The sequence below is a fragment of the Mustela erminea genome, chromosome 7 (genome assembly GCF_009829155.1).
Source record: "Mustela erminea isolate mMusErm1 chromosome 7, mMusErm1.Pri, whole genome shotgun sequence".
Taxonomy (NCBI): Eukaryota; Metazoa; Chordata; class Mammalia; order Carnivora; family Mustelidae; genus Mustela; species Mustela erminea.
In genome coordinates, this window is record NC_045620.1 from 75648417 (window position 1) to 75673475 (window position 25059).

General features: G+C 37.5%; 1 protein-coding gene and 1 long non-coding RNA gene across 7 annotated transcripts in view; one reads left to right on the forward strand and one right to left on the reverse strand.

Annotated features, from left to right (window-relative positions):
* Positions 1-25059, forward strand: part of LOC116595598 — a 58890-nt gene that overhangs the window by 1637 nt on the left and 32194 nt on the right. For 4 of the 5 annotated variants that reach the window (XR_004287756.1, XR_004287757.1, XR_004287758.1 and 1 more), the window contains exons 2-5: positions 9674-9775; positions 11299-11372; positions 17270-17371; positions 20906-21155. This is a non-coding gene — a long non-coding RNA (uncharacterized LOC116595598). Of the gene's footprint in view, positions 1-9673; positions 9776-11298; positions 11373-17269; positions 17372-20905; positions 21191-25059 lie in introns of those variants that run through there. The other variant, XR_004287754.1, reaches the window with a different exon arrangement.
* The window catches only part of PNPT1 (polyribonucleotide nucleotidyltransferase 1), a 46702-nt gene continuing 32370 nt past the window's right edge, over positions 10728-25059 (reverse strand). The window contains exons 18-27 of one of the 2 annotated variants that reach the window (XM_032352169.1): positions 20859-20965; positions 20346-20417; positions 20192-20255; positions 18356-18439; positions 17962-18045; positions 16786-16892; positions 16648-16703; positions 14737-14815; positions 12137-12184; positions 10728-11028 (exon numbers count right to left, since the gene is read on the reverse strand). In XM_032352169.1, coding sequence (XP_032208060.1) covers positions 10870-11028; positions 12137-12184; positions 14737-14815; positions 16648-16703; positions 16786-16892; positions 17962-18045; positions 18356-18439; positions 20192-20255; positions 20346-20417; positions 20859-20965 — 860 coding nt within the window. In that variant the 3' untranslated portion in view covers positions 10728-10869. The remainder of the gene's footprint in view (positions 11029-12136; positions 12185-14736; positions 14816-16647; positions 16704-16785; positions 16893-17961; positions 18046-18355; positions 18440-20191; positions 20256-20345; positions 20418-20858; positions 20966-25059) is intronic. The other variant, XM_032352168.1, reaches the window with a different exon arrangement.

Sequence of the window (25059 nt, forward strand, 5' to 3'; positions counted from 1 at the left end):
TAGGATCCAGTCCCGCACTGGGCTCCCTGCTCAGTGGGGAGCCTGCTTCCCCCCCTTCTCTCTGCCTCCCTCTCTACTTGTGATCTGTCAAATAAATAAATAATTTTTTTAATTAATTTTTTTATTTTTATTTTTTAAAAGATTTTATTTATTTATTTGAGAGAGAGAGACAGTGAGAGAGAGCATGAGCGAGGAGAAGGTGAGAGGGAGAAGCAGACTCCCCATGGAGCTGGGAGCCCAATGCGGGACTCGATCCCGGGACTCCGGGATCACGACCTGAGCCGGAGGCAGTCGTCCAACCAACTGAGCCACCCAGGCGTCCCAATAATTTTTTTTTTTAAAGGAGTTTTTCCTGCATTTACTCAATCATTCAAATATTTGTTGAGCATAAACTATGTGTTAGGCACTGTTCTATACAGTGAATAAATAGAAAAGATCCCTCTTCTCATGGAGCTTACAGTCTAGTATGGGAAGACAATGAACAAATACATGCCACATACTGATAAATATTAATGCCAAAATATAAGAGTAGCAAAAGTTTAGTGAGCTTGGGAAAGGTAATGGTGTTACTGAGGAAGGCCTCTAAGGGAGGCAGGCAGCCTTGCATTTCCCCAAGTGAAGAAAGCATGAGAAAACAGAAAAAGCAAATACAAAGTCATGAGGTTGTAGGGAGAAGGATAGTAAGGAAACCAGTGTTTTTAAACATGTATATAATGGAATACTGTACATATTGTTCATACTATTGTCCACAGGAACCCTAGTTTATTTAAAACCTGTCCTATTTATGTATATATGTCATTTCCAGTGGTTTCCAACCTAAAATAATAAATGATTTACCAGAATTATTTCAGGTGTTCTAATATACTTGATATACTTGATGTTAAGTTCCTAGAGTAGGGTTTTTCAGCATTTGCATGACTAACATTTTGGGCTGGATAATTACTTGTTGTGAGAGTGTTCTATGCTAAACAAGATGTTTAGCAGCATCCCTTATTTTTACACAGTAGATGCCAGTAGTATTGCACCCTTTCTTCCAGCTGTGATGGCCCCAATTATCTACCATCATTGCCAGTATCTCTGGAAGGTATGTTATATTTTTTAATTCTTGAGGGTTTAAAAAAATATCCTTTTAATCTGTATAGGGTAAACTGGGTTGTCATTTCATTTACTCATGCCCTTGAAATGTCAAACTTTCTGCTTTCACCCTTCCCATTCTGTTAGATGTTTTTATGAAAATACTTTTATGAAAGTTTTCTTGCTATATTCTCATTTTTTTTCTTAAGGCAATTTAGTCACATTAAATTTTTTTCCTTAAGCAATTTAAGTAAACCATCAAAACTGATAACCTATATCCTCTTAGCCAATAGAAAGATTCCTATTTCTTTTACTCTTTACAGCCAAACTGTTTAAGGGTTAAAGTTGTTTATACTCCCTTCATTTCTTCACCTCCCACTTATTCTTCAATTGAACCCATTCTGGTTTCCTTCACACTGCCCACCCTAACACCTTGCTCTCATCATAAAGCTTTTTATAAACTAACTTAAGATATCTATGTTAATAATGTCACTGAACATTTTTCAACCTGCTTTACTTGATCTAAGTTAATATTGACACTTTTTTGTCTGAACTTTGTTCCTTCAGTCATGTCTGGAGATTCTTGCTTTATCCTTCGGATGTTGCCACAGTTATCACTTTCATCAAAGACCCTTCTGACTTCCCTGTCTAGACTATATCTTTTGGAATATTACAAGTACCAAAAATCCCAATTCAAAGTGGTTTAAATGGTAAGAGAATTTATTGGCTCATAAGAAGGAAAGAGGAACCTCAGGTAGATTTGATTGGCCCAACAGTATTAGCAAGAACTTGATTTCCTTCTGCCTCTCAATTCTATGTTCTGCTCTGTCAGATTCATACTCAGGCTAACTCCTTGTGTATCTTAAGATAGTGGCCAAGAGCCCCCAACTTTCCACAGTTCTTCACAGCAAAAAGAGTTTCTTCAGGTATTCCCAGTTGCACTGTGATTAGACTAATATAGGTCACATGCCTACCCTTGAACCCAGAGTTCTGAGGTCCAGGGAATTTCAAGCACTGATTGGCTGAGGCAAATCAACCTGTCATTGGAGCCTAGAGTTTTAATCCCACTCAAATTCTATGGATATTACACCATGCGATATGGTAAATCAGAAATAGGAAGACAACCAGAATATGAATTTTATCTTCAGGTTACACATAGCATCATGCATCCTTCAGTGGTAAAATTTGTCATACTTGTAGCTTTACATTTATTTGTATGATTTCTGATTAATAACTGTCTCCACATCTAGATGACAAATTTCTGTGAGTTCAGGGAACTATGCTTTTTCTCACCATTTTATCTCTAGTACCTAGCAGAGGGTGTGGAACATAGCAAGTACTCAATAACTGTTGAAAGTTGGAAGTTTATTACTCAATTTGACATTCTCCTTAGCAGGTAATTTAGTAACTACCCTATCAAATCAACTGAAATGAAATTACATCTTTGAAAGGTCCACATTGGTATCTCTAGCTTCTAACTAGTCAATTCTTGACACCTACTGAATGATAGTTCTGAAACAAATTTGGTCATATTATATTGTTTTTGCATTCTTGTAGGATAAAGTTCTTCAGAATGGCATACAAAACTCTTCATGGTTTGGCCCCTACCAAACCCTGGCTGGCTTTCTGCTCTCAAGAGCAAGGCTATGGGGGCGCCTGGGTGGCTCAGGTTAAGCCGCTGCCTTCGGCTCAGGTCATGATCTCAGGGTCCTGGGATCGAGTCCCACATCGGGCTCTCTGCTCAGCAGGCCTGCCTCTCCGTCTGCTTGTGATCTCTCTCTGTCAAATAAATAAATAAAATCTTTAAAAAAAAAAAAAAAAAGAGCAAGCCTATGGACTGTTGGGGTGGTTTTCCCTGGGGGTGATTTTCTTTTTCAATCACAGCCCCTCCTATTCACCTTACCAAATGTTTTTGGAAGTCTTTTCGCTGGGTGAGTGTAGTTTCTCCAGGTATTCCCTCATACCCTGATGGAGTAAAGACAGAGGAAGGAGGCAAGAGGTCCTTCATCTGTTTGGTATTTAAGCTTTCACTTCATCACTCCTTTTAACTCTGCTGTCACAGTCTCCTACTACTGTGACTAATATCTTCAAATCAAGTCTCTCCTATTTCATAAAATAAATCTCAGTCTCCTGAGTTGGCAATGGGGGTGGCAGTGTTCAGAGGGCTTGTATGGGTATATGTGTGGAGGGAGATGGTAGTCCTTTGGTTATGTGGGATTGGGAAGGGGTCCAGTTGTGTAGCCCCTCTCTATATAGACTTTGACCCTGTCCTCAGATTCTGAACCCTGGTCCTTTCTGATTTGTTGTAGAGATAACTAGTTCTCTTCTCTGATCACCGCTGTGGCCATTTAGGTTGTAACTTCCTCGTTCTAAGGTCTGCTATACTGCTCTACCATCTGCTTGTCATGCAAATGACATTTGTTAAAATCTTTTGTCTGCTCTTGTCTCTTTTATTATGTTTGCCCTTTGGACTCTATACTTAAAAAAAATTATATTTAACTGTGTGATTAATTTTGCATTTTTTGACAAAGGTATGGTTGTTTGGTTTTTTGTTCATGTTTTTATGTTTTTTTTTTTTTTAAAGATTTTATTTATTTATCAGAGAGAGAGAGGGAGAGATCGAGCACAGGCAGACAGAATGGCAGGCAGAGGCAGAGGGAGAAGCAGGCTCCCCGCTGAGCAAGGAGCCCCATGTGGGACTCGATCCCAGGACGCTGGGATCATGACCTGAGCCGAAGGCAGCTGCTTAACCAACTGAGCCACCCAGGCGTCCCTATGTTTTTTTTTTTTTTAATGTTCTGTATTTTCCTTGGATTTTTTTTGTTTGTTTGTTATATGTGAAGTAGGATGCCAAAAGTGTTTCCTCCAAATGAAGAACCACTTGTCAATATCATTTATAGATTAAATAATTTGAAATGCTATTTTAATCACATTCTTTATTAAATCTACAGATACTTACACATACATGTATGTGGATTTGAGTCTGAACTCACTACTCTGTTTTCATTGTTTTAGTTGGTCAACTGTACTTGACAGTTTTAATTGCTATAGTTGTATATTTGTTTTGGTATTTGGTTGATGCAATGGCCGTTATTAGTGCACCATTTAGATCTCCTTCAAGAGAACCTACTCTGGGGAACATACTGGACTGATAGCCAGCTGCCACCCCTTTGGATCCACCATTGCATTTGAGCTGAGGACATGAAGACCTTTGGCTGCTTCCAGCCATTAACTGAGCATAGCACAGGTACTATACTTGTGTTTTTTACTATCTAGTGCAGAACTCCTTCAATGCACAACTTTGCCTTGGGGAACTTTTTAGCAGTCTGGATGAGACTTTCTCGGAAATACACTGTAGTCAGAAACTCTTTCCACCCAGTATTTCCTTACCTTCCCTCTTTATTTATAGAGTTCAAACTTGTGCTATAGTCTACAGGCTGTCCTTTTGAATTCCTGAGCCTATTTTATCATTCACAGACATTTTCTCTAGTCAGTATCTTACATGTGTAATCCCCTCTTAGCATCTATATTTTTGAGAGCCAGAACTGATGTAGTTGTTACAGGGAGTAGTGTAAGAAATCAGGCAATAAGATGGGGTTTGTGGAATGGTGTACTCAGTCGTTGGCATGAGGTGGTCACTTGACTACTGATTTGACCAATAGTGACCCAGGAAAACATCCCATAAGAGGGGAATGTTGTTGGGGCACCTGGGTGGCTCAGTGGGTTAAGCCGCTACCTTCGGCTCAGGTCATGATCTCAGGGTCCTGGGATCGAGTCCCGCATCGGGCTCTCTGCTTGGCGGGGAGCCTGCTTCTCTCTCTCTCTCTCTCTCTCTGTCTGCTGTGATCTCTCTCTGTCAAATAAATAAATAAATAAATACGAATACTTTAAAAAAAAAAAAAAGAGGGGAATGTTGTTGTCTATACAATTATTCAAGCATTTAAAAAATATGGGGAAAACAATGCCTACAAGGATAGCAGAACTGGCCAATTAAGTTGTACTACTGCCTTGCAGAGGGATAGTGGACTTCAAAAAAAAGGCCTTTATTTCCTGCAGTGAAAGAACAGACATAGGATTTGACAGAGTTACAGAGCTCTAAAGATATCTGAATGTTCAGCTATGCAGTTAGGGTCCTGGTTGGGTAATCCTAAAGCCTGAAATATGGGATGGGGGTACCTGTGAAGACGTTGGTTGTGCAGATACCCCTGAACCCTCAGGGATTGCAAAAGTGGCTTATACTTCCTCTAAGAGGTAACAATTCCCTCCCCTTGCAAAAAGACCTCTTCCGTAGTTGCTCTCATTTCTTATCCTAGCTGAGAGGTTGTGGTAGCTGGGTTAAATCTCAGCATAATCTGCCTAGGGACTGCTGGGCCTAGGGAGGAAAGAGATTACACACTGAAGGAATTGAAAAAATAATCTGGCATTGTTTTACTAAGGAGCCAGAGAAGTACACTTGGGATTGGACTTTGAGGGTCCTTGAGCAAGGGCCTTGGATACTCAAGATTTCATTGATCTGGGATACCTTTGGAACAAAAGATCTAACCCAAGGGGATGGGGCAGACTTACTGCTAAGATAGCTCTTGGAAGCCTGGAAAAGTGAGAGTAGAAATGAGCTTGCATCATGGCAGCTTTTGACTCCTGGAGAAGATAGGTATTTACTTTGGCATACCTATGTAGTTATTGCACACTTATTAGCTCTAACTGTTTTGTACCGACTGAAAGTGTTTTTAAGAAAATCACCTGCAAGGGGCATCTGGATGGCTCAGTCAGTTAAAGCCTCTGCTTTTCGGCTCAGGTCATGATCAAGGCATCGGGTTCTCTGCTTGACAGGGAGCCTGCCCCCCCCCCCCGCCTCTCTGCCTACTTGTGATCTCTGTCAAATAAATAAATAAAATATTTTTTAAAAAAAGAAAAAAAGAAAATCACCTGCATATGTTTTTGTTCTTCTCCTCAACCTCTTTTTAAAAATTTTTAATTTTTTTTTAAAGATTTTATTTATTTGACAGAGAGATCACAAATAGGCAGAGAGGCAGGCAGAAGGGGAGGGAGGTAGCAGGCTCCCTGCTGAGCAGAGAACCCCATGCAGGCTCAATCCCAGGATCCTGAGATCATGATGTGAGCTGAAGCAGAGGCTTAACCCACTGAGCCACCCAGGCGCCCCTACTCAACCTCTTTTTAATCTTACCTTGTTGGTTAGAACCTGAGAAAACTGATGAGAGTAATAGTGGTGATTCTCGTTTTGTTCCTGACTTTAATGGCAATGTTACCAGTGTTCTATACAAGTTCTTAATTTCTGATAGATCCCACTTACCGAGTTAAGGACATTTCTAATATTTTGAAAATTCTTGGAAATTTTATAATTGTCTCTTCTGTATCAGGTGATCAAACAGTTTTCCTCTTGTAAAATATTTATAATGAATTATATTCTTATTCTTGCCATTCTTGCATTTCCATAGATCTACTTACTTGGTCCTAATAGCTTTTGTCAATATTTTATTAAGACAGTTTATCAGGAGGACATTCAAGATGGTAACATATAAGGGATCCTAAACTCAACCTCCTCCCATGAATACAACTACAGCTATGTATCAAACAGTTCTCTATGAAAAGGACCCCAAAGGACCCCAAAAGGACCTCTACAGCAAAGGACAAAAGGGCCACACTGAGATGGGTAGGAGAGGCAATCTTTCAAAAAATCCCACCCTAACCATAAAGACCAACATCTGGGAGGAATCTCATAACACAGGGCTTGTCCCTGAGAATTGAGGGGTTTGTGCTCCATAGCAGGTACCTCGGCCCTTTGGAACTACATCAGAGAGATAAGCACGTGGCCTTGAAAATCAACAGGGCTTAACAACTATAGGGCTTTAGGGAATGGAAAATCCACTATTAAGGGACTCACACACAGACCCACTCATCCCAGGACCCAGCACAAAAGTAAGTTTCAAAGACACCTAGACCATATGCTGAGGAAATGCATTTGCTAATGTTATAGCATCTACCAGATACAGGAACCCCTTGGGAATTTCCGGGGACAGAGATGCTGGCAAACACCATTTCTGTACACTCCCCACTCCCACCCAGCCTTCTAGCTCAGGAAGAAATGTCCTGCCTGCACCACAGCCCAGGTCTACCCTCCTCCTGCTGAATACCCTGCCCCCATGGTCTACCCTGCCAGCCAGTGGGCATGCGCAGTCTACACAAGGGACACCGTTTGAGCACCTGGTGCTGGTGGCCAGCGGTGATTGTTTTGGACTCCCTGGGCCTAAAATATTCAGTTCTTCACAGGTTATCACCCCCAAGGGCACCGCACAACCAGCTGACTAAAACATACCCTAGAGTTCATTTGAAAAAGGTGTATTTTTTTCTCCTTTAGTTTCAACCTGAGGGGCAGGCAGGATTCAGGTTTGCCATATATTCATAGGCTACATAGGTGCCCCCAGATAAGATGGGCAGGGAGATAACCATATTAGTGCTCTCCCGTGGCCATGTAACAGTTCACGGATGCCTCCCAGAAAGGAGCTTATATACGCCTAAAGCAAGAGTTTTCCAGTTGTCACCCTGGGGATTAACTGCAGATTTCCTGGTCTCAAAGTCAGCAGGGTTTATGATTCTGTAATCATAAAACTATATATTTACATAAGACTATATATTTACATACTTTGAAAGTATGTAAGTAGTGGTGCTGCCTGTGGATCTGGCTTACTCTATTCCTAAAAGAACTAGAAAAAGAAGAAATGAAGGCTAAAGTTAGTAGAAGGGGGAAAATTAAATAAAGATCAGAGTGGTAATAAATAGAGACTAGAAAGATAACAGTAAGGGTCAGTGAAATGACGAGTTGGTTTTTTGAAAAGATAAGCAAAACTGATGAATCTTTAGGTAGGCTCGATGATTTAAAAAGACAGGGCTCGGGGCGCCTGGGTGGCTCAGTGGGTTAAAGCCTCTGCCTTCGGCTCAGGTCATGATCCCAGGGTCTTGGGATTGAGCCGCCATCGGCTCTCTGCTCAGTGGGGAGCCTGCTTCCTCCTCTCTCTGCCTGCCTCTCTGCCTGCTTGTGATCTCTGTCTGTCAAATAAATAAAATCTTTAAAAAAAAAAAAAAAGACAGGGCTTAAATAAATAAAATAAAAAATGAAAGGGAAGTTTTAACTGATACTGTGGAAACACAAAAGATCCTAACAGACTACTACTAACAATTATATGCCAACAAACTGGACAATCTGGAAGAAATGGAAAAATTTCTAGAAACATATGATTTTCCAAGACTGACTCTTGAGGAAATAGAAAATGTGAATAAGCCAGTTGCTAGCAAGGAGATTGAATGAGTAGCCAGAAACCTCCCAACAAACAAGTCCAGGACCAGATGGCTTCACTGGTGAATTTTACCAAACATTTGAAGATGTAATACCTATCCTTCTCAGACAAGGATACCACGGAGAAGAATCCAGGCCAATAACCCTGATGAACACAGATGCAAGAGTCTTCAACAAAATATTAGCAAACCAAATTCAACAGTCCATTAAAAAGATCATATACCATGATTAAGGTTGATTTATCTCAGGGATGTAAGTATGGTCAACATCCAGAAATCAATCAGTATATTAACATTTGCAGGTAAGAATATGCGGTTGTATCTAAAATAGAAGTGAGAGGTCAAGAGACTCCAAAGCAAAGGGTAGAGCAAGAACGCCTTTGTTCATAATGATGTACTATCATGGCGCCAGTCAGCCACAGGGAGAGTGACTTGGCTTCTGTGAAATAAATTCATGGCCCTGTGATCATCCCTACCACCTCTCACCGCTCCCCCACCAATTGCTTTAGCTTATGTTGGTACCCTTCTCTTGACATGTATTCTTTAATAAAATTTGCTAAAATTTTACCCACCCAGTTGTTTTTCTTTAAAAAACTACTACCACTTGACATTTTATATACTTTACTATTAGTTTCCATCCACTAGAATGTGAACATTGGAACTTGATCTGTTTTGTTTACCAATGCATTCCTTGCACACATTATAGTGTGTGGAACATAGTAAGTATTGAATTAATGAATACTAAGCTTGGCAGAACTGAACTAAGAAAGATACTGATATTTACACTACTACATCTTTGATCTATAAATATAAAATATCCTGTAAGAGATGAAAAAAATATTGCATAAAAACTATAATTCATGGGCAGGGGAGTGTCAATAATAAAGAATATGAAGGAAAAAGTTTTGTAAGTACCCATACTGCACTACCAAAGATGGCATTTCAATTTTAGTTAAGGTGTTTTTAGCATATAATTGCACTTTTATAAGTACTTTATGGAGAGTAAGGAAACTACCAAGATTTGAATGAAGATAAAAATAAAAGACATAAAGTGTGGGATCTTGGTTTAAGTGGAAATGGAATCTTTTTGATGGTTTGTGGTTAGTGGGTTATATTGTCACTTTTTGGAACCACTGGTCTCTAGAATTTAAGAAGTAGCTTCATTTTTCTCCCAGTAGTAGTTGGGAGGCCATTTGAAAAAGAAAAGAGAAAACTTAAGAAAAACATAAATTACAAAATTGAAATGCTACCATTAAAGCTTGTCTTTTTTTTTTTTTTTTTAAAGTAGATTCCATGTCCAGTGGACTCTGGAATCACGACTCTGAAATCAAGGGTTGGACACTTATACTGAACCACCCAGGCGCCCTAAAGCTCACGTCTTAAACAGAAGGTAAGTGAGAATGAAAGATTTTTGTCACTATTAGAGAAAAACCAAATGTACAAAGTATATAGTTTATATTTAATGTCATTTTCAGTTAATCTTCAGTATTTCAGAAAATGTGCCTGCCACACTATTTTACACACTGTTTATAAAATCAGGGTTTACTGACTTAAAAATATATATATTTAAAAAAATATCTGACCGACTAAATTGTTAATATTTTACAAACTATTTATGAGTCATGAATATACAAACATTTTATCAGATTTCTAACAGGATTGCATATTCTAAATTAGGACTTCCATTAGCCATTTTTTTGTGGAATTATGTAATAAATCATTAAAATGAACATCTTATAGCTATTACTAATAATTATGTCAACAGCCTTTATATAGAACTATTTCAAACATTAGCTGAAAATCATGATTTTTCCCATCCTTTATACCAAGAACATCCATACATTTGCAACATTTACTCTATTTGATAAGTAAATGATTTTTCTATATTTTCTAAAAAATTATATTTTCTAAATTTGAAAAATGTATTCCCTCATTCTAGTTAGGATCCCATTTATAATATTTATTCCACTACATTTATGGTTTTGTGACCAATTTGAAAGGTGGTATATCATTAAAAATAGATCTATACTAAAGAAACTGGCTTTGATATGGCAAGTCCCAGTTTGTAAGACAGAGGTAGCCAAATACCGCTCTTGTGCAGAGGTGAGCCATTAGATGACTAAGAGTAGATTGTCTCTACTCTATACAAAGACGATAAAGAAGGTAGGAAGAGATCCATTATGGTAACAAATGGGATCTATTATATCAGAGGTTTTAAGGTATTTCAGAATTATAGGAATTAAAGGGCAATCTTTTTAAAGATGTATAAGTGGTTTAGTTTTAATAATATTTATTGATTCGTAATGTAAACAAAAATAAGAATATAGGTAACTCTTGAAATAAAAAAATAGACCACATAAAATGTGCATTTTAATACAAATCATTAGGATATATTTATACTATATATAAATCTACACATTAGAAGATAGTACTGAATTTTTACTCTACAGAGTATCACTCTAGAATTCTCTTTAAAAAAAAAAATCACTGGGTGGAATTAGATGATGACTGTGAAATAGATTCTCCCATTACAATACTGCTTCTGTCATTTAGAGTTTTGACAACACTTGTAGCTGGAGACTGTAGCACTTTACGAGAAAGTCTCATTCTTCCGTCAGCTGGATCACGCCCAAAGTATTTCACCTGTATTAAAGAAGCCAATTTACCTTTACAGTTACATAGTACAATGATCAACATCCAAATTAGAAGATATTTACATTTATATGGTGCAAAAAAACCCAATGAGTAATGTTTTTACTTTCCTGAAAGCACAGCTTAGTACTAAGTAGAGGTATATACTAATAAATATAATTTGGTTAAATAGCGCTTATAAGAAAAAGAAAAGAGACAGGCATTTAGTTGCTCTATTAAAATCTTCTATTAGACTCAATTGTGCTTTCTTATTTTCTCTAGGTCAGGTCCCTATACTGGAAGAACAGTGAAAGCCATGGTGAATGATTCTAGACAAGGGCTTTCTGAGCCTAAGGGTATGATAAACTATACAGGATTATGGTTAGGTCATTCACACTATTCCCCAAATGACTATCAAACTGGAGATTATTTGGCTTGACTTTAGACAACCCAAGTGGGGGGGGAGGGGGAATGTGGCAGTTTTAAAGTCCCTTCTCATGCAAAAACACAACCTTATATACTGGGTCTTAGTTCTTACTCTTCCCTAGAGGCTCCTTGAACAATGGACTACAGATTAGGAATAAACTAGAAGCCTTGGTTACTCAAGTCATGGGTAATAGGTATAGCTGGAACAAAATGTGGTATGGACAAGTAAAACAGAAACCAAACCACACCAGACTGGTAATGACTTCCTTTATGCATTCATAAAAAACTATAAAAAGGTCAAACAACATGGCTTTCTTTAAACTCAAAAATTTCTAGCTATGAACCAGTTGAAGTCTCAACTCAAATATGTCATTCAAGGCCTTTAATAGAGTTACGTGTTCAGAGTTCTCCTGTCCTATCTGCACATGACTGCATAGCTATTACTGGCCTCATGCATTTTTAAAAGTTCTAAAGTGGGGGGGACTACTGTTCGAACTAAACTGCAAGCTCCCTAAGGGGAAGAATTACACCTAAATCCTTTGTTTAAAAACAAACCTAAAGTTAAAAAAGCACAACACATAATACAAATCACAGATGTTGATTTGATTCTTTCAGCTTTTTGGAAAAAAAAAAAAAATTTGAAACTTGGAGTACAGTTTACAACTTTTAAGGCTGAAAAGTTGAATATAAGTACCTGAATTTCTTGGCCAACTTCTAATCCAAGGGCGGTGGGATGTTTAATCTGAAAGGGAACATGTTCATTTGTTAGTTGCTATGCATAATTTCTTAATATCCATAGCAGTACACATTTTTTTAAGTGGAAAGTTTTAGTGTTTTTCCTGATTATAAAATCTGTTGATTACAAAGGCTTAAAATACACATTCAAGTGAGAGCAAAAATCATCCAAAGCTCTCTACTTTTTAGATAACTACTGCTGATACTCTACAAGTATCCCTTCAAATGTTTTAGTATGTACTCCATTTATAAAAATGGACCTTACTGAGCTTGCTGTTTTCTAATACGTTGATTTTTCATTCAATAATATGTTCAGGATATCCTTTTATATCAACAAATGAAACAGTAGAATGTTCAAACTGTATAATTTGTTTAACTGATCCCCTAAAGGTGGTCATTTAATTCGTTTTAAATTCCAGTATTTTTTTTTTTTTTAAAGATTTTATTTATTTATTTGACAGAGAGAAATCACAAGTAGTCAGAGAGGCAGGCAGAGAGAGAGAGAGAGGGAAGCAGGCTCCCCACTGAGCAGAGAGCCCAATGCGGGACTCGATCCCAGGACCCCGAGATCATGACCTGAGCCGAAGGCAGCGGCTTAACCCACTGAGCCACCCAGGCGCCCCTCCAGTATTTTTTTTTTTTAAGACTTTATTTACTTGGGGAGGGGAGCAAGAAGGAGCACACGCAAGCGTGAGAGTGCTTGTAGGGCAGAGAGGGAGAAGCAGACTCACTGTGGTGCAGAGAGCCCAATGCAGGGCTCGGTCACAGACCTGAGATCATAACCAGAGCTAAAGGCAGATGTCTAACTGACTGAGCCAACCAGGTGCCCCTTAAATCCCGGTATTGCAAATGTTAGTAATTACTGAATCTAGCTGTAAGGTATGTAGATATTCAGTGCACTATTTTTTTCAACCTTTCTGTAAGTAACTACAGTGTTGTAACAATTAGGTAGTTACTCAAATTATCCTTTCAGAATAAAGTCCTAATGTTGAACTTCTAGGGCCAAAGGTACTCATACACATATATCAAACACTCTCCAAACAGTTTGTCCCAATTTACATTTCTACAACAGTATCTCAAGTGTATGAGAATGTCCATTTTTTTCTTCCATATTTTCACCCACATTGGGGATTTTCAACTATCTGAAAGTTGAAAAATGATAACTTAGTTTTATTTGCATTAAAAAAAACTGCTGTTGGGGCGCCTGGGTGGCCCAGTGGGTTGGGCCTCTGCCTTCTGTTTGGGTCATGATCTTAGGGTCCTGGGATCGAGCCCCCCATCAGGCTCTCTGCTCAGCAGGGGAGCCTGCTTCCCCCCTTCTCTGTCTGCCTCTGCCTACTTGTGATCTGTCAAATAAATAAAATCTTAAAAAAAAAAACAAAAAACAAAAAACCTGCTGTTGGGGTGCCTGGAAGACTTGGTGGGTTAAGCATCTAACTCTTGAATTCAGTTCAGGCCATGATGCCAGCATCATGAAATCAAACCCTGTCTGTGTTGGGCTCTGCTCTCAGTGTGGAATCTGCTAGAGATTCTCTCCCTCTCCATCTGTTCCAACCCCTGCTCACCCATGCTTTCTGTCTAAAATAAAAACAAGTAATATACAAATCTTTAATTTAAAAAAATTGCTGTTGATGTTGACCTTTCTTATTGATCCACATACCCTGTGCATATGAAGCCTCTCTCATTTGTTATATACATCTTTTTCCCCTGAGTTGGTACTTGCCTTTCACCTTTATTGTAATTTTGCCATGTATTTTAAAATGACATCAGGAGCCCCTGGGTGGCTCAGTCAGTTAAGCATCTGAATCTTGATTTCACCTCAGTTCATGATCTCAGGGTCGTAAGAAAGAGCCCTGCGTGGTGCTCTGCACTGAGCAGGGAAGTCTGAGATTCTCTCCCTCTGCCCCTCCCCTCACTCAAGCACTTGGGTTCTTTCTCTAAAATAAATCTTTCTAAAATAAATAAAACAGGAGATATTCTGCTTTATGAAAATCAGCTATTCCAATACAATGTATTAAATAATCTCTGTTTCTTCAGACTAAAAATGCAACTTTTAGTATATATTATATTCCCATTTATATAACTGGATAATTTCTGGTCTCTATTTTCTGTTGCATAAATTATCTAATTCTAGGTCAGTAATACACTGTTTTATTCTGTATAGCTTTATATTTCAATATTTGGTAAACTAAACATTCCTATTATCCTCTGTACCTATAGTTTTCTTGAATAGTTTCATATTTTTAGTTTTATCTTACCATGCTTGGTTGGCCAAGAAAGTTGGGAAGACAGGGCTATAGCTAGGTATTATTAAAAAGTAACTGTTATATGTTAACTCTAGATGTGTTAACTCAAGAATGTTTCTATTCCATCATACAAGGACAAACATAAATATCTGTGTTAAATAGTGTAAAAACCTTCTGTCAGCAACACTGCTGTTATTTTCAGCTTTTATTTAGGCTAGTAAGTGGACAAAGTGCACAATTCTCAACAACCCAGGTAATTTCACTATGATGATTTTAAGGTGGTTTTAAATATATTGTTTTGTTTTGTTTTTACCTTTCGTTGATCAAGTTGTGTGTTATGAAGTAGTACTGCAGTCATATTTGGATATAATTTAACCATCACTCCAGTGTCTCTGAAAAGGAAAGGAAATAAGCCTGATTAAAACAGTATCTGAGTATCTACTCATAATCAAATTGATTACGTATTTATTGGAGAACAAAGTAAACACACACACAACTGTAAAAAGGATACCTAAAAGAGAAACTTATTTTTTTAACTGAACATACACCTTGGATTTACATTTTTTAGAAAATATTTTATTTATGGGGCACCTAGGTGGCTTAGTGGGTTAAAGCCTCTGCCTTCAGCTCAGGTCATGATCTCAGGGTCCTGGGATTGAGCCCTGCATCAGGCTCTCTACTCTCTGCCTACTTGTGATCTCTGTCAAGAAAAAATAAAATCTTTAAAGAAAAAAAATTTATTTGAGAGAGTGAGAGAGCATTAGCAGGGGAAGGGAGAGGGAGAAGCAGACTCCCCTGAAGAGCAGTGAGCCGTGACAAGGAGCTCAATCCCAGGTCATGACCTGAGCTGAAGGCAGATGGTCTGAGCCACCCAGCTCCTACACCCTGTTATTTAAATATCTGTAAATGAAAGGACAGAGAAGAGATAAAGGAACATTGTGTAATGACAAGCTTTTACACTATATATTCTTCTATAATTCTCTATTTCCCCATTTTGAAATGACATTAATTATTTATTTTTTAAAAGATTTTATTTGAGAGAGAGTGAAAGAGAACATGAATAGGGAGGAGAGGGATAAACAACATTAAATATTTTAAAGTAGTGTAGATGAATCATCAACCTATTAAATAATGGTTTAAGGAAGGGGGCTGGATAAAATAAGGTATTTATTTCATTACAAAATCTGTCTTTTTTTCACTAGTCTACTAAAATAAGCCATCTCATTTCTCAGTTTTTCACCTATGATATTAAACAAATTATTCCATTGGCTTTTGTTATTCATTTCAAATAGCTCTGAACACTCAGGCTACATCTGATATATATATGTATTTTTTGCTTAAGAAGGGGATTTTTCAGGGGTGCCTGGGTGGCTCAGTCTATGAAGTGTCTGCCTTTGTCTCAGGTTATGAACCCAGGGTCCTCTGGGATTGAGCCCCGCATTGGGCTCCCTGTTCCTAGGGAGTCTGTTTCTCCCTCTCTTCTCTGCCTCTGCTTCCTCTCGCTACCTTTCTCTCTCAAATAAATAAATAAAATATTTTTTTAAAAAGGAGAGGGGATTTTCTCATCCCCCCAAAATCAGTCTTTTTAGCTGATAAAAAATACTTTGAGGTTGAAATTGACATTTAAAGAAATGTGCTCCTTAGGCATTAAGTAGTACTATCTTTAAAACAAACCAACATGACACTACTAGACAAAGAAAAAGGAACACTGCTAGGTCTATTTGGGCCTGTTTTACTGTTTATTGGGAAAATTTAAGTGGTGGGAAATTTGGTTCAAGGAAACAATTCACTTAGAAGAATCTTTTAGTACAATTATAATCACAGAATCATGTTACTGAAAATCAACAAACTGGCACAGAAAATAAATTATACCTTAAAAATAATTTATGGCAGGTAATTGACATAAAATCTAAATACCTAACATTTTCAACATATATAATGCAAATATGAAGTTAACATGTGCTTATAATATAAATCTTACAAAAACCAGCATAGTGGGGGCACCTCGTGGCTCAGTGGGTTAAAGCCTCTGCCTTTGGCTCAAGTCTGATCCCAGGGTCCTGGGATAGGGCCCCACATCAGGCTCTCTGCTAGGTGGGGAGCCTGATTCCCCCACCCCCCTGCCTACCTCTCTGCCTACTTGTGATCTGTCAAATAAATAAAATCTTAAAAAAACAAAGAAACAAACAAAAAAACCCCCGCATAGTGTATTGGTTGATATTACCTGATTTCAGTTATTGTGGCGGTATACACTGCTCCAAATTCTAGCTGCTGCTCTTGCTGTAAGTGCAAAATAAGCCATAAGATGAATAAAAAGCAAAAAAATATAGAAAAAAGTAAGTATTATAAGATCTAAACTTACGTCATCTTTGCAGATTTCAGTAATGAAGTCTCTTGCTTCATGCATAGCACTTGGTGTTGGTGCAAATACAGAAAATGTTTCTTCATCCACCTGACTAACAGTTACTCCTTTTAAAAAGATAATTTAACATATTAAAGTTAAATTGCTCGCTTTAGTGAAGCCTAGTCTTACAAAGTAGATGTGAGAGCAGGGGACTGACGTATAAGTAGCTGGGCAGAGTTGTGTTATATTTACTCATTGCTTTAGGAATGAAGAGATTCATTCACCAACATATAACACATTGCACACCTGTTATGTATCTGACATTGTATTCTGGCCTGGGGAAACAACAGTCAGTCACTATCTCTGTGTTCTTGGAGCTCAAGAGTTTGGTAGGAGAAAGCACATTTAAGTTCTAATTTTTGAAGATTTGGTTTTGCTCTTTTAATTATGAGTAGCTTCTATACTATAACCTTTTCCTCACTTTTTCTTTCTCTTACTCTAGAGTCGTGAACAGATGGATGAGGGATGACATGTCAGTTTCTCAATCTAAAGCGCTGGCTAAGACAACTATGCTTCTCACCTTCCTTCAATAACCTCAAAGCTGGTAAGTACTAGGTAACTCAAAGATTGTTTCTAGAAAAAACAAAGCATACTATTTCTACACATACTCTTCAAATAAAAGTCTAAATAAGACTAAGTGAAAAACAGCAGAATAGAAAATGACAGCAAAATCCTCTGAAGTGATAAACTAAAGATTTTTCTAAATGTTCAATTTTAAAATGTCACAAAGAAATCAATGAATTCTAGGTCATCCTTCTTGAATATAGTTAAGAATGACTGCTGATTTATTAAGAGGCATACAGAAAACTTAAAGACATGACAGCATTATATTCTTTTCTCTTGTTCTCACATATCTCAAACATAATTTTTGAATATAATGGAGATGAAATGGCAACTTATGGGGCCTACCATTAAAACCCTCAAACTTGGGGCACCTGGGTGGCTCAGTTGGTTAAGTGTCTGACTTTTGATTTTGGCTCAGGTCATGATAAAGGTTTGTGAGATCAAGCCCTCAAGTTGAGGTCCATGGTAAACATGGAGCTTGCTTCAGATTCTCTCTCCCCCTCCCCCTTTTCCTCTTCCTCTCTAAAAAACATAAAAAAATAAAACCCCCAAACATCATACAACTCTTACCTGTTTCAGCCTGAAGCTTTTTTAAATGATATCCACCTGGTCCAACAAATTTTGCCCGTTTTGATAATGGAACCTGAATAGTTTCTAAAATGTAGTAAAGACAAACTGTAAATTCAAATACATATATGAACCTAAAACATCTTGATCAAAATTTTTTTTTTGGCATATGCACATGTAAAACTATTTCATGGGAAATAGAAAAACAGTTACTTGACTCAAGTTTCTGTAAGTTCTAATGTCTAAAAATACCTCCCCAAATTTAAAATATTTATAGAAATATTTAAAAATATTTTTGTTTTGTGTATGGAGTTAAAGGAAATTTAAATATAATAATATACTTTCATATATTAATGTTTACCTTATGACAGAATAAATAATAACTTCAATACATTACCTATAACAGGTCCATTTTCTTTTCTAGATGCTCGAGGTTTTGAAATAGTTTTGTTCATAATCTGTAGTATCTCCTTCTTTGCCACTATAAGAGATAAAAACATAAAAACTATAATCACAGTTGACCCTTGAACAACTGGAGATTATGGATGTCTACCCTTGCATCAAAAATTTGTGTAAAACTTTTGACTCCCCAAAACTTAACTACTAATAGCCTAGTATTGACTGGAAGCCTTACTCATGACAAAAAACAGTTAAGTGACACATTTTTTATGTTTATCTATTATACTCGATATTCTTATAATAAAGTAAACTAGAGAAAAGAAAAGGTTAAGACAACCTTAAGACAACCATAAAGAGGGGTGCCTGGGTGACTCAGTGGGTTAAATCTCTGCCTTCAGCTCAGCTCATGATCATAGGGTCCTGGGATCAAGCCTCGCATCAGGCTGTCTGCTCAATGGGCTTCCCCCCCATCTCTCTTCCTGCCTCTCTGCCAGCTTTGATCTCTCTCTGTCAAAAAAATAAATAAAATCTTTAAAAAAAAAAAAAAAGGAAACCATAAGGAATAGAAAATATATTTACAGTACTGTATATTTATTGAAAAATATTTGCATAGCCAAGGGATAGGGGGCTGGCTCTGGGATGGCATAGTTCCACAGCCTGGTGGCTTAGGCTCAGCAGTGGCAACCCCTGGGTGGCCTGCGGGCTGCAACAGTTGCATGGAAGCATAGTAATGCTGCTTCATCTGCATGGACATGTACCACTGACCCATGGTCATACACTCATACCTGTGGCCACATGTGAGTGTGCTAGTCTCCAGGAAGCCTCAGGGCCAAGGTGCAATAGTGGGGAATGGGTCCCCTCCCAACCCCACAGGCACAGAGGACTTAGTGCAGGGACTTCCTATACAGTGCTTCCCCTTCCCTCTGGGCATGTTTCTCCACTTCAGTCCAGTCTGCTGGCCAGCCCTGGATGCTTGATGGGACCACCTTCTCAGCACACTGGGTAATCTGCAGCCCTGCCCAGTCACGGCCCCCCCCATCCCCAGGAGCTGCTAATTGCCTCAGCAGGACTCAGAGGATACTCAGTTTAGCAGACATGACCTCTGAGTCAGCTGCCTTCAGTTCATCTGGTGGAATGGGCAGTAGAAAATAAATGCTTTCTGCTGTAAATAAATGCTTTTGTTGCCAACTCTTTAAAAAAAAAAGCCCACAGAAACAAAACACAATCCACATATAAGTGGACCCGTGCAGTTTGAGCACACATTGTTTAGAGGTGAACTATATATAAAAAAAATGTGATAAGATATAGCAGTAGTCTTAGTTTTTATGGAGTAAAATCCAAAATCTTTAACTTAGTAATCAAAGCTCTTCATATCCTAATTACCTTTACAATTCTACTTACAGCCCTCTTTCTTCATAAATCTTATCTTAGGGAGTCACTTATAAAAATTGAATTTTCGGGGCGCCTGGGTGGCTCAGTGGGTTAAGCCGCTGCCTTCGGCTCAGGTCATGATCTCAGGGTCCTGGGATCGAGTCCCGCATCGGGTTCTCCGCTCCGCGGGGAGCCTGCTTCCTCCTCTCTCTCTCTCTCTGCCTGCCTCTCTGCCTGCCTCTCTGCCTACTTGTGATCTCTCTGTGTCAAATGAATAAATAAAAAATATTTTAAAAAAAAAAAAAAAAAAAATTGAATTTTCTCTGGTCTCTCACAAAGGTTTGAAATTTCATTTCCAAAACAGTACTTTATAAAAAGCCTATTTTTAATATGTCTAATGGGAATTTTAGTTGTCACGAATAAATGAAAAATGATGGAAAGAGAATCAGGCACACTAGCTTACCTGAGGCTTGTTGAATGGCCTCCATAACAATTTTTATTGGTATTCCAGGTAATTTAATATCAGCCTGACGTGGAAAAGTAAAAAAATTATATAAATACTGATTCATGACATTATTTAAATATTATAAAAGTGAAACAAAATAGGTTAAAAATACCTGTAATGCGGTTATTCCCTTATTGGTGCCGGCTATTTTGAAATCCATGTCACCATTGTAATCTTCAATTCCCTGAAGGAATTTAAGAAATGATATAGTTTTAAACAAAAACAAAATTCATCCAGGCAGAATAGAGGAATTTTTAAAAACATCTAGCGAAGTAAACCATGTCCTCTAAGACTAAATACAAAGAAGTATCTTCTACAGTAACAATTGCTTCTAATTTGTGGCTTTTTAAGTTAGAACTGTTTCATCAGAAGGTTACTTTAAGTTCATGTTGTCCCCCCATAAATGCACAGGGATTCATTTATGATCACCCTAAAGTGAGCTGTTATGAATATTTATACTGCTTTATGTATATTTTAACTCACATCCTAAAAAATCCAAGGCTAATATGCAGAGGAGGAAAGTAAGATAAGTAATACCAAGTAATGTTATTCTTCTAAGCATCCAACGCTTATAAAATATGTGTCATCTTCACCACTGAATATTTGCAAACATGGATATACTTGCCAGAATATCTGTCAGCAAACGATAATCTTCTATTTCACCCTTCTCAGGATTGTTTTTGGTGACCAATCCTATTGCCACACCTGCGACAGCAGATGAAATTGGAACTCCTATAATTGAGAAGAAGAGCTTGTATGTAATGTGTACATCAACCTAACACACATATTTATCATTCTGTTGATACTTAATATGTGAGTGGTGTTTTAAATTTGACATCATCAGAACGAAGCTGGAAAGGTCATCTATCTACCTCATTTCTTCTTAAGCATATGAAAAAAGCCCCTTAAAACAAATAAACAGGTAATCACTTTTCTCACAAATATCTCTATAAAAATAGCACACTTAACTCTTTTTTTTTTTTTTTAAAGATTTTATTTATTTACTTGAGAGAAGAGACAGTGAGAGAGAGCATGAGCGAGGAGGTCAGAGGGAGAAGCAGACTCCCCATGGAGCTGGGAGCCTGATGCGGGACTCGATCCCGGGACTCCAGGATCATGACCTGAGCTGAAGGCAGTCGTCCAACCAACTGAGCCACCCAGGCGCCCAGCACACTTAACTCTTAATAGAATCCATTTGTCTGGGGCGCCTGGGTGGCTCAGTGGGTTAAAGCCTCTGTCTTCGGCTCAGATCATGATCCTGGGGTCCTGGGATCGAGCCCCACATCGGGCTCTCTGCTCCGTGGGGAGCCTGCTTCCTCCTCTCTCTCTCTGCCTGCCTCTCTGCCTACTTGTGATCTCTGTCTGTCAAATAAATAAATAAAATCTTTAAAAAAAAAAAAAAAGAATCCATTTGTCTTTTTACTTTTGGTATGTTTATCTTCTTTTTTTGGAAATGTAACCATGTTATTGGCAAATCCCTCCAGCCTAAACCCCTCATCTCACCGCTCCATGAAAGCCATCAGTAGGTTTTTTTGTGTGTGTGTATCCTTCCAGAAAATTTGTACCCAAATATGAATCAAAGTGTAATCTTTTGTTCTCTTTACTTATGGAAGCATAGTGAATGTGCCCACTATTCTGCACCTTGCCTTTTTTCACTTAATAACATACCTTGGATAATGACACATAATGCCACACAAAGTTCTATCTTATTCTTTTGAATCGCTGCTCAGTACTCCCTGAATGGATTTATAAGCCACATAATAGAAGTAGGATTACTGCGTCAAAAGGTATATGGGTTTACATTTTTATAAATCTGTCAAACTGCCTTCCAGAATGTAGCATTTTATATTTCTACCAGCTGTATTTGAGGGTGCCTGCTATTTTATTTTCTTAATTCCTGTCAGATCTTTTGACCTTTGTTATATAAAGGGCAAAAGTGGTAGCTTATTGTTTTTAATTTGATTTTTTTATGAGTGAAACCAAACTTTTAAAAATGTTTATAAACTGTTTATTTAATTAGTTTATTTATTTAGGCTCCATACCCAGCTATGGAGCCCAATGCAGGGCTTGAATTCACAACACTGAGATCAAGACCCATGATGAGATCAAGAGTTGGACACTTAACCAACTGAGCTACCCAGGCACCCCTTATATTTCTTTTTCTTGAATTGCCTGTTCATGGCTTTCAACCATTTTCCTACTTGTTTGTTAGTCTTTTTTTCTTAATGATTTATAAAAGCTCTTTCAACATGGACAGTACATCTTTGTTAAATATAAATGTAGACTATTAAAGGAAATATATTATTTTCCTAGTCAGTTGACTTTGTTTATTGTGATTTATTTTTAGAATTTTAAAATCGTACGTTATCATGGTTCCTGGATTTTGCTTAGAAAGGTTTTTCCTAAGATTTGATAAAATTTTCCATGTTTCTTTCTTTCTTTCTTTTTTTTTTTTTTACAAAACATTTAAGGTTTTATCACTTGGAATTTAACTGTTAAAAAGGATTGTGCCAGGGGATATCATTTCATATTCTCTAAGCAATCTCACTTATGCTCTTGGTTTTTTTTAAATTTTTTTTATTTTTATTTTTTTAAAGATTTTATTTATTTATTTGACAGAGATCACAAGTAGGCAGAGAGGCAGGCAGAGAGAGAGAAGGAAGCAGGCTCCCCGCTGAGCAGAGAGCCTGACGCGGGACTCGATCCCAGGACCCTGAGATCATGACCCGAGCCGAAGGCAGCGGCTTAACCCACTGAGCCACCCAGGCACCCCATGCTCTTGGTTTTTAAGCATAACCTATAATGTTGATGACCTAAAAAATCTCTCTCTCCTGCCTATTTCTCTTTGCTACTAAGCTCTAGAGCTGTACAGCCAATATGGCTATTGGACATTTCCAGTTCAATGTCCCCAAAGCATGTTATATGTATGTACATATATATAAAATGTAATCATACCCAATAAATCCTTTTTGTCTTGTCTTTCTTATCTTGGTTGAATGCAACTAAGATACTTGTCCAGAATCAATACTTTTTTCCTCATTTCCTAATATGAAGTCTACAACGATCTGATAGTTTGTCCTTTAAATTTCTGTAGAAAGTTGTCCTTTCCTACTGAAACATCCATTGTTACTCCTTTAGTCTAAGTTTCCATTATTTCTTGCTCTGACAACATTCTCCTTGTCTGATATCCCCAGTTTTAGTCTCTCCCCCGTTTCCATTCTCTCCCACTTCATCCTCTAGGTCTATCACCTAAGCTGGGAAAAACTACCAAAAAGAAAATAAATCAGATTCAAATCACACCATTCCTCTACATAAAATTCTCCTGAGTTCCCCACTATTTGCTTTCAGTAAATTTTATACATGTTCTATGGTCAAAAACATTTGGGAATAGTGCATATCCTGTTCCTAGAGATTCAGAATTCACAATAGCATGTTAAAGCTTATTTAACTCATATTAAATAAACCTGCTTAACCCTGCCTAAATGTAGTTTAGAACAGAATGACTTTTTTTCATGGTATACAATAATCAACATCCAGCAGGAACACTAGTCATAGATTACTGAGTTGTGAAATACTAGCTTTAAGTTCAAAATTCTTAACATAACAATGACTTTTAAAAGGTGGTCCCAATTTATTACTTAATTTTTTAAAATACATTTTAGAAACACACTATACTGCTTCATAACTTCGCCCATTATGTTTCTTTCACATGAAATATGGGTCCTCCTCCTAATGAGAGATCAACTACTCAGCCTTTAGAACCAGATGAAATGTAGCTGTCTTTATGAAGCCAAGTACCTTCAACCTAATTTTTCATCCATATTGTACATATTTTTGCCTTTTACCTATTTGAATTAATCTCCTTGATCTTGTGTTTTTTGTGCTTTTTAGAAAACAGGTACCATTTGTATCCCTAAAGTAAGATAGTGCCTGATGTGAGGAATGACAAGCATTCATGTGTTTGAGCTGAATTGCACACCCTTTGTTGGCTTTTCCCACAGGACTTAACATTCATTCTTGTCAAATTCAATTGTTTTCTATTTAGCTTCTTATTTTTTATCTTAACATTTTTTTAGAGATCAAAATTGTCATTTAACACATCAGTCATGCATTCCTTTTTAGCAGTATCCTTTTAATTAATTAGCAGGCACTAATTAGAATTAGTGTTCTAAGTCAATTCAATAATAAAAACACTGAAAGGGACAGGGCTTAGAAGGAAGCATCTTCAGGCATTCCACTTGACCAAACCATCCTACTGATCAGATTTGCTTGTCTCCTCTGCTCATGCTTCAACCAGTTATGATGGTGCACCTATCCTCCATCTCAATTTCTGTATCATTTACAGAAAAATCATGAGTTGCCAAGCTACTCTAGAAACAGTGTAAGCAGCAATCACCCTCCCCACTCCAAATCTGGTAATGTTTCCAAAGTGGAACATTATTTTACGACATGATTTATTTTAAATGAGTCCCTCTCGTCCCTTCTTTTCACAGCCCCCTCCTTCCTAAAAATACTTATAACCCTTTTTTTCTTAAATAATCTCTTTTAAGAGTTTTGCTAAGGGTGACTGTCAAGTTCACCAGGTTATGCTTTATAGAAAATACTTTACTTTTTTTTTTTTCAAAATTAAGAACTTTTTGTGTCCTTCGTATATTAGTTTCTGATTTTTCAAATACTACCAACATTGGTCAGGTATCTCATCCTGAAGTTCTCATCTTTACTTAGGTTGGGTTTTTGTCAAGACCAAAAGATCTGAATTCATTTAAAGCATTTAAAATTAAAGAAATTTAAAATTTAAATTTAAAATTTAAAAATTAAAATTAAAA